Source organism: Kryptolebias marmoratus, linkage group LG14 (genome assembly GCF_001649575.2).
Source record: "Kryptolebias marmoratus isolate JLee-2015 linkage group LG14, ASM164957v2, whole genome shotgun sequence".
In the NCBI taxonomy this organism is placed as follows: Eukaryota; Metazoa; Chordata; class Actinopteri; order Cyprinodontiformes; family Rivulidae; genus Kryptolebias; species Kryptolebias marmoratus.
This window is the reverse complement of record NC_051443.1, coordinates 8,354,017-8,364,071: the sequence shown is the minus strand read 5'-3', so window position 1 is coordinate 8,364,071 and position 10,055 is coordinate 8,354,017. Positions and strand designations below refer to the sequence as shown.

General features: G+C 46.0%; 1 protein-coding gene across 3 annotated transcripts in view; it reads left to right on the top strand.

The window, feature by feature from the left end:
- The first annotated feature begins 207 nt into the window (after positions 1 to 207).
- LOC108245396 (metal transporter CNNM4) overlaps positions 208 to 10,055 on the top strand; it is a 33,629-nt gene continuing 23,781 nt past the window's right edge. For all 3 annotated transcript variants that reach the window (XM_017432286.3, XM_025009584.2, XM_037979542.1), the window contains exons 1-2: positions 208 to 1,735; positions 9,792 to 9,935. In XM_017432286.3, the coding sequence (XP_017287775.1) occupies positions 265 to 1,735; positions 9,792 to 9,935 (1,615 nt within the window). In that variant the 5' untranslated portion in view covers positions 208 to 264. The remainder of the gene's footprint in view (positions 1,736 to 9,791; positions 9,936 to 10,055) is intronic.

Below are 10,055 nucleotides of genomic sequence, written 5' to 3'. Positions count from 1 at the left end.
AGCATCCCGCAGCGGGCGCGGTGCCAGCGGGATGCGGGAGGATGGAGGAGTACACATGTGTTTTTACATAACAGCAGCCGGCGCCAGAATCAAGGCGACGAGGGACACCGCAGCGTCCGGCCCGCTGCGTGCCGCAGTGCCGCGACTGGAGCAGGCTACCTGCCGCTGTCCGGTGGGCGGGGCCAACAGAGAGGAGGGGGCGGGGACGCTCGGACATGAGTAAATGACGTCAGCTCCCAGGTTCGCTCGAGCAGAGAAACAAACATGGCGACAGAATGGAGCGGGCAGCAGGGCTACGTTCTCACCGTGGTTATCTGCCTGTGGAGCGCGGTCAGCGGGCGGACGCAGACGGCGGCCACGCCGGCGCCCGGCGGCAGCCAGGTCCTCGGCATGCGGCTCGAGAGGAGCGACAAGCCGGCCAGCACCAATGACGACGGCGTCATCCAGGTGACCGAGGAGAGCACCGTGCAGCTCCGGTTTTACGGGGTGCAGCTGAACTCGGGCGCCTGGACGCAGATCCGCTTCACGGAGCTGGCGGACGGAGGCAGCGGGGACCAGGATGAGGAGGAGGAGGAGGATGAAGAAGAGGAGGAAGATGGGGAGCAGCGGGAGGCGGTGGCGGCGGCCAGGGGAGGCAGCATGCCGAACAGGACTTGTGTTGATTTCACGAAGGACATCAGCGTGGGTCACTTCATGAACGTGAGCAGCCGGGGCACGTCCGGGCTGCTCAGCGTGCACGTGAAGCCGCTGCGCAAGAGCGAGCCCTGGAAGGAGTACGCGCTGTGCACGCCGAGCGAGGACGGGACCCGCTGGGTGCTGCTGGGGGACAGCGATGGCAAGGTGCTGGTGGTGGAGGAGAAGAAGTCCCTGCTGCCCATGTGGCTGCAGGTCATCCTCATCTCGTGCCTGCTCGTGCTGTCCGGCATGTTCAGCGGCTTGAACCTCGGCCTCATGGCGCTGGACCCCATGGAGCTGCGCATCGTCCAGAGCTGCGGCACCGACAAGGAAAAGAAGTACGCCCGGAAAATCGAGCCCATCCGCAGCAAGGGCAACTACCTGCTGTGCTCCCTGCTGCTGGGGAACGTCCTGGTGAACACCACCCTCACCATCCTCCTGGACGACCTGATCGGCTCCGGCCTGGGGGCGGTGGTGGCCTCCACCATCGGCATTGTCATCTTCGGGGAGATCGTCCCCCAGGCGCTGTGCTCCCGCCACGGGCTGGCCGTGGGCGCCAACACCATCATGGTCACCAAGTTTTTCATGCTCCTCACGCTGCCGCTGTCCCTCCCCGTCAGCAAGCTGCTGGACTTCCTGCTGGGCCAGGAGATCGGCACCGTCTACAACCGGGAGAAGCTGGTGGAGATGCTGAAGGTGACGGAGCCCTACAACGACCTGGACAAGGAGGAGCTCAACATGATCCAGGGCGCCCTGGAGCTCAGGACCAAGACCGTGGAGGACGTGATGACCCCCCTGGGCAACTGCTTCATGATCCAGGCGGACGCGGTGCTGGACTTCAACACCATGTCCGAGATCATGGAGAGCGGCTACACGCGCATCCCCGTGTACGACGACGAGAGGTGCAACATCGTGGACATCCTGTACGTCAAGGACCTGGCCTTCGTGGACCCGGACGACTGCACGCACCTGAAGACCATCACCAAGTTCTACAACCACCCGGTGCACTTTGTGTTTCACGACACCAAGCTGGACGCCATGCTGGAGGAGTTCAAGCAAGGTCAGTGTGTGTGTGTGTGTGTCCACCATCTGCCACCCCCATCCCTCTGTGTGTATTGATTTGCAGTATTGATGATCGGAACATGGCATGCTGCATGTAGGACACACACCACCATTATGAAACAGCTGCTTTCTACCTTCACACACACACACACACACACACACCATCCTGACAACACCTGTGATTCTGGAGCATTTGGAGTCACAGACACAATTAAAGGCCTGCCAGTCCTGGAAGGATTGCATGTCCCCTGCTGCCTTTCATCCCAGAGATTTAAACTGAGGTCATCTTATGATGAGAAGTTGTTGCCGCACACATAGCTTAACACTTGGGGTATCTGTTACTTGTGAATGACTCTCAGCTGCTACCACATCAGATCTTAGCTCAGTAGCTGTACAGTTCACCGAGGTATAACCATTTTTCGTGTCTGCAAATGTCAATTAGTTGTGGCGGCCAACTGGAATTGGATCGACTCCTAAAGTTAATCACTTGTCCATGTACACCATGTGATTACTTGCTGCGAGTTTCGTTGAAATCTGTCTAGTGGTTCATGAGATATTTTGCTAACGGACAAACAGGGTTGACTCCAAAAGTTAATGCCATGGTTTGTTGGGCTCAAAGTATGTGTTGGAGACCATGCCGAGCTACTGCCACGCCAAACTCCAGCTCAGTATCTGTAAAACTGACCGTGCTGTAGCCATTTTTCGTCTTTTCGTAAGTCAGTTGGCTGTGGTGGCCATCTTGAATTGGGCTGATTCTAAGGGTTAAGCAGTGGTAGATGTGCATGCATTGAACACTTCATTAAAAACAATCTAATGGGTCATGAGATATTTTGCTAATGGCGCAGTCAAGCTTGTCGACTGTGATTTACATGATCGCCTCTGGCAGCTCTTTACAGATGTTGGCTGTGGTTTACCATGGTGCTCTAAAGGCAGTGGTTCCCAAACCTGGTCCTCCAGCCTGTTTTAGATGCTTCTCTGCTTTCACACACCTGATTTGAAAGAGTGAGTGATTTAACAGGCTTCTGCAGACGTCGAAGACGTGCTGAAAATTAGGGAAACAACGAAAATTATGCAGCATAGTGTTCCTCCAGGAGCTGCTCCAAGGTTCAGAACTGGTTGAAACCACCACAGCCGTCTCTGCGCTCTGTTCTCTTTGATCAGCTGGTCATCATACTCCACATGTAGGCGCTTGTATCGGTGCGTCTTCATCTATAAATCACTCCCGCTGCCCTTCATATTCCTCCTCTTACGTGTCACGTTGTCAGTGCATCTACAGCACACATGTCAAGCTCCGCCCCTCGGGGGGGGTCGCTCTCCTGCATGTTTTAGATGCGTCCTTCCTTTAAAGCACCTGCTTTAAATGGATGACTTGTGGACGTGCTTCTGGAGAACTTGATGATTTGGTGAGGAGGTGATTAAACCGTTTGGATCAGGTGTGTTGGAGCAGGAAAATCCTAAAATTCCCAGGACAGTGGAGCCTTGAGGTCTGGAGTTGGGCACCCCTGATCTACAGCATTCGCTCCCAAACCTTCATTCTCCAGGTTCAGACTGAACTTGGTTAAAAGGCCTTCTCCCTGGAGTTCGATCCAAGTGTCTCATGGACGATGAAAGGTGTGTGCGAAAATGAACGTTTCGCAAACACGTGACCTCAAACCAACTTCCTGACTTCTTATGGAGTATGACTAACCTTTACCCTGCTCCTGTCCCCTGGAACACCTTGAAACGGGGTTTGAAGTTGTCCACTTTGATTTCTTTTTGGGGAACTCTTAAAAAAACCTCTGCAAATCTGTTCTTGTTTTCAGGGTTTCATCCAGCTCTGCTTGGCACTTTGCTGTTATTGTATTGACTTTATTTCAGTATACTGGTCACTGCATCTTTCCAAAATGCTCATGTGTCCTATTGTTTGTCTGAAACAGATCTCGCTTCAAAATGAGTCCTCATGTCACATTGAGACTACCTGTATAAATGAAGATTAAATACTAAATATAAAAACAAGCTTGACCTCTTCAAGGGCAGGCAATAATAACACAATGAGAGATTTGACTTCCCTCCGCTCCAGTTTTGATCTAAACGCAACACTAAGAAATAAAACATACAGGAAGTCAGTCCAGAGTGTTCTGGTCATTGACTGTTTGCAAATCTTCATAAGCATTTAATATTATATGTGTATCTGTCCTGCTACCAAAATATCTCATGAACCCCAGGAGAGATTCTAATAAAGCTGTCAGGAAGTAATCATTACGTGTAAATTTACAAATGATTACATTTTGAAGCCAAACCAATTCGAGATGGCTGTGGCAGCCATCTTGAACAACAAAGAAATGGCTATAATGTAGTCAGTTTTGCAGATATTCTGATCAAATTTGATGTGGTAGTAGCTGAGAGTCATTCACAACCTCCACTCTAAGTGTGATATCGCATGAAGTAGCGCATAAGGTTAAATTCCGGGTTCGACCGCATCGGCTTCAACTCTCTCGTTTCTCATCAGCAAGTGATCTCAGTCAAACACTCTGGCACGAAAGGTGGTGGGCGATATGCATTCCTTATAGCAATTGAAGGCCTTTTATTTTATTCTTTTCTGCAGTTTATTTGTATAAAATAAAATCCTTGTTTTTTAATTATATAAAATGTATTTTCTTTTTATCTGTTTAAGTGTCAGCTTTATGCTGTAGGAACATAGACAACAGCTGCAGAGATGATTGTAGCAAGTTATTTCTGGTTGCAGGCTGTAGATGGTAAGTATTTCTTACTCTGTGCTCACAACAATACTTTGATTAGCAAAGACAGAGAGACTGTTACGTAACACCAACAATGATCAGAAAAAGACCACGCAAGACACAGTTTAGTGTCTTGTTTTTCTTTGGTCAATCTTTTGAATATGTTTGATCCACTGTAGGCCCGGTTTGGCTTTTTATATTCAAGGTCATCAGCAGACACTTTTTTTTTTTTTTTTGTAAGAAGCTTAGCTCCTTTATTGTGTGTGTGTCCTAGAGGTCTTTTGGTAGTGTGCTGTGGGCTGCTGGAGGAGCAGGATTTTTTCAATAAGCTCATTTATAAAGTGGAAAAAATTCACGGGGCAAAATCTAAAGATATCAGAGTCATAAAGAAAGAGGGGGTTCCTCAACAAACAGATCTCTATTATGGACATTCTTTCGTATCAACGGAGGGGTTCATTCTCAGAAATGAAGGCCGAGCAATTCTTTAAGGAATGCATATCACCCGCCACCTTTCATAATAGGTCTAGGCTAAAATAGTCGTAAGATAAAATGGGGCATAACTGTAGCAGTTTTGGTCAAACCTCGTAAATAATGTTGTGACTTCGATAGTCAATCCAATTCAAGATGGCCACCACAGCAAATCAACATCAGCTATAGCTAAATGGCTATAAGGCTGTAAGGAATGCTAGGTCTTTAATGTGCCGTTCATGTGTTTCTTCAGCATGTAGGTTTCATCTCCTGTTCTAAAGATGTCCAATGTGGCAGAAGAATTAGCACAACTTCAGCTGTCAGAGTGATCAAACTCCATCCACAGCTGAGGCCTTTTTATAGCATCAAAGCCTCGGTCCTGCACGCATGTAGCATAAACCTGAAAAAAGGGCCATTTTATTAGATTGCAGTGAAAGGAGCCCAGCAGAAATTCTGTGCTCACCAGGTTCATGCAGATATCTGAGGCTGAACAATAACGTTCTTCGTCTTTGCGTTAGTTTTCCACTTGGTGCACGCTCCTTTTATTTTTGTGGAACCCTGCTACGTGATCTCTGACCTCTCACCTCCCTGCCAGAGGGGCAGGCAGCGAGGATGATGATGATGTTTGAAGCATGAGTCATCACGTTAACAGCCGCTGTAACTGCGTGCTGCAGAGCTGGCGGGCCTGGTTCTGTTCGATTAAAACGGTGAGTGCTCAGAGTTGGAGGCTGGCTTTAGTGCTGAAGTGTCCTTGAGAAAAACACTATACTCCTCTACTGCCCTCGGTGTGCTTCTCAGTGCATGAGTGAGAACATAAATGTGCCAAGTGTAAAATACGCTCATAAGAAAAAGAAAGTTCTAGGTTTTTACATATCAGGACATGTTAACGATGATCTGGTCTTTACCAGGATCTACAATTCTGTAAATCCTTTCCCAAGTGTGCAAACACACACAACAGATCCTAACAGATCATGTTATTTTCTCATTACTTTAGTCAGTCTCTCACATGGCCCGCTCTTTTCTACAACATTGCTTCAGCTCATTGAGGCTTGCAGCCATTTGTTTCTGCACAGCCCTCTTCAAGTCCCACTGCAAAATTTTCATCAGACGAAGGTCCGGACTTTAGGGCTATTGCAACACATTAGTTTCAGTCCGTTCTGTTGTAGATTAGCTGCTGTGTTCGGGGATCATTATTTTGTTGCATCATGACCCAGTTTGGTCCGAGCTTCGTCACTCGAACAGATGGCCTCACATTAGACTGTAGGTTTTGTCCTACAGAGGTCAGCTTAGTGACTGTGAGGTGCTCGGGTCCTGCGGCTGCAAAAAAAACATACCCAAACCATCAACCATCCACCACCGTGTTGTGCCAATGTGCTCTTCGACTTTTGCCAGTGATGGTGCTGTGTATTATAGGTAAAGATCTCTTCTTTATCTGTCAAAAGCACATTGTTCCAGAGGTGCTGTGGTTCATTCAGATGTGACTTTGCATGTCTAAGTCGTTCTGCAGAGAAAAGAGTTTTTCCTGCAACCTTTCCAAACAAGCCACACATGCTCAGTCTGTTTGTACTTTCACAAACTGCAACACTGAACCTGCTAACTGAGCTCTGCTGTCCAAGATTTTTTTACTCCACTTTTCTCACCACTGCACGGTCTGACCTTGGGGTGAATTTCCTGGGACTTTCACTCCTGAAAAGATTATAGCTGCCTTAGTTGTTTTCCACTTGTGAATAATGTTTTAGAGCTGGTCTGATGCAATAAAGTCTTGACATTTAATGATAACAACACACACACAAGTACAGAATTATTTTTAAACAAATACAAATAAATTGCAAATATAGTGGTAATTTTATTGATGAAATCAACACAGGATTAAAATGTTTTATCCAAATTGCTCATATTGCCTCACAGTTTTTGGTAGCTGTAAATCTAAAGGTTTTATGTCTTATAATCATTCCAGTGTGGAGAAAGAATGATGCAAATGGTTTGTTAAAAGCCCCAAATTAATGGTATTCATTCTCATGGTGCGTCCGCGTAAACCTCCGATTGCTGCTGCTGAACTTCCCTGCAGTACTTTTATTTGTACTGAAGTCTTAAAGCTCATTCTGCATATTCTGTTGCTGTTTAAAGTTGACTATTCTTAATTCCGAACAACATTTCTAAGAAGACCTCTGTAGTATAATACCAAACTGTACTATAATACGGGAGCGCAATACTTTTTTTTATCATTTCTATTGCCTGCACATAGTTGTTGATTCACTTTACACAGCATAGCAAGCTGATTGGCTTCAGCTCCTGAGACTATAAAATCAAATGTGTTGTAGGCACTCTCATTGTTGGTTAAAATATCTTTTAGTTTAAAGAACACTGTAAGCAAAAAAGGGCATTTATAATATTCAATGTTGGACAAAATGAATCCAAAAGCTAAAATTAAAGCAACCTAATGTTTGGGATTTGCGGCTCCTAGACGTTTTTCAGTCCTTGTTGAATGTTGTCATTCTTTTAGCTGAGAAGCTTCTAGTTCTCTGAGAATCTTGGGTCATGTGCTTTTTTATGTTTGTCAGTAATGTTTAGATCAGGGGACTGTGAATGGAAACCCTTCAGCTTTCATGTGATTCAGTGGGAATTCAGACTTGTGAACCGAGCTGGGATCATTTTTCGTTTTGATTCAGTATCAGTTTAGTTTGGAGTACTGCACTGATATCACTTCGGTTTGTGAAAGAGAAGAACTAAAGCTTTGCAAATCTGCGGCCTAAAAGCGTTCCAAAATCAGTTTAAGGTGTTATGGATTTATGTCGGATTTTGTGTGGCTTGTGTGACGTGACTCAAGTCCCGCAAGCCACCATGAGCCACGTCTGGCCAGTTAAAGAGGCAGAATATCTAGTTCAGGTTTACCAGTTTCCAAACAAGTGCGGGCAGAATATTTTACAGGGTAAATCATACTTGTCAAATTTCTACCACTGAGGTGGAGAGTGAAAACTAGATGGCAATTAATTCTTCATGGCATGCAAAATAAACAATGATGCTTTGATGGTCATCAGAGGAGTTTAATTTATCAGCAGACATACGCTGACCAGGCTTTGGCCCCTGAACATGAAATCACACTAGTGTCACAGTATGGACCAAATGAGACAGTGCTGCTGGTGTTTGATGTCCACGAGCTGTGACAGATTTCCATCCTGTTGACCTGATTAGGCTTCTTTACTTACCACCTGCTGGCACCCATCGCAGCTTGTAAAAGTGTTGGGTTGGCCTCTTCTCTTCTTTTGCACATTTGTCCACTTACAAATAAATGAACATTCTCTAATTTTATGGTAGTTTTATTCAATTGGAAGGGGCACCTTTTTGTTAAAAGCAATCCAGAAAAAAAATAAAAAACGCATATGGAAGTTGCAAATTGATTTGCATTTATTTGATCCCCTATAACCCAGCCAAAATTTTGGCTCTCACAGATTGGTTGATTGATAGGTCTGCACATGGTTGGAATGGACTACAAAACCAAACAAGAAGCTTGAAGAAAAAGTGACAACTGTCCGAGCAAATATTTGGAAATGGAAGCAATATAAAATAGCAATCACCCTGACCCTTCATGCAAGATCTTGCCTCATGGGCTGGAGGTGATCATGAAAAAGATAGGGGGATCACCCTACAACTACAACAACAGGAAGAGCTTCTTAATGATCTGAAGGCAGCTGGGACCGCAGACACTAAAATCAGAGGTAACACAGTACGCCATAACGAACTGAAGTCTTGCAGAAGAGAAAGTGCTGTGGTCACGTGAGATCAAAAATCAAGCTTTTTGGCGTCAACTCGACTGTCTGTGTTTGGAGGAAGGGAAATGCTGAACATCACTATCCCAACAGCCCCGAAGTGAAGTGAAAATATTCTGCCTCAGGGCTGTTTTTGTGCTACGGATATAGGATAACTTCACCGCTTTGAGGGGCCAATTAACGAGGTCAGGGACCTTAAAATTTTGGACGAGAACATTCTTCCCGCAGCCAGAACACTGAGGATTGGTCATGGATGAGACTTCCAGAATGACAATGACCCAAAACATCCTGCCAAGGTTAGTAAATAGTGGCTACATAAGAAGCATATTCGGGTCATGGAAAGGCTGAGGCAGTTTTTAAACCACATACCTATAGAAAATCTGTGAAGGGAGCTGAAGCCTCGAGTTGCCAATGGGGCAACCAAGAAAATGAAAGGATTTAGAGAATTTTTGTTCAGAAGAGTGGGTCAAACTGCATCTCAAGTTGTGTTCAAACCTGCTGACCATACAGCTGTGCTACCAACAAACGTTTCTCCATTTGCAAATCAATTCGTAACTTTTATGTAATGTGTTTTTTTTTCTGGGGTTTTGGTTGAGTTTGTCCCTCTATAATAAAAAGAAACTTGAAGATCTCTATTAAAGAGAAACGTGCAAAATCAGCAAAGGATCAGCTTATTATTTTCCTCACTCTAAGGACAGTTTAGAAATCTAAGAGTAAATTTATTCCTCCTCTTGTCCCTCAAGCTCTCTCCTCTTTATCTCACTCTGGCAGCTCCTCCAACTCTTCTTTCCAAAGCTTTTAGTCTCATCTGGGCTATATTAAGGCATCAGTCTGCCCTGCCAGCAGCCGGGATAAATCCACTTCCAGATCGAACAGCATCGTGATGCTTTGAAAGCAGTGAAATAAGAAATGGTTTTCATCTACCACAGACTGAATCTGTTTGAAGGCTGAAGTTTTCGAAGCAGCAGCCGCTTTGAAACTCTCAAACTTGTTCCTGTCATCCCCACCGCCCTGCTTTTCTGACTGCTACTATCAAGAGTTTGACATCATGTTGTTGAGAAGTGGTTTGTTGTAACTTTGAAGTGACCTCTGTCCTCTCCAGGTAAATCCCACCTGGCCATCGTTCAGAAGGTGAACAACGAGGGGGAGGGGGATCCTTTCTACGAGGTGCTGGGACTGGTCACCTTAGAGGACGTCATCGAGGAGATCATCAAGTCGGAGATCCTGGATGAGTCCGACCTTTACAGTGAGTCGGCGCTTCTCTTCAGGCTGAGAATACAATCCTTATATCAAAGCATGGTAGCGAGAGCATCATGCTGTGGAGCTGGTTAGAGCTGATCCTCCTGTAACACCCGTCTTCCTGACC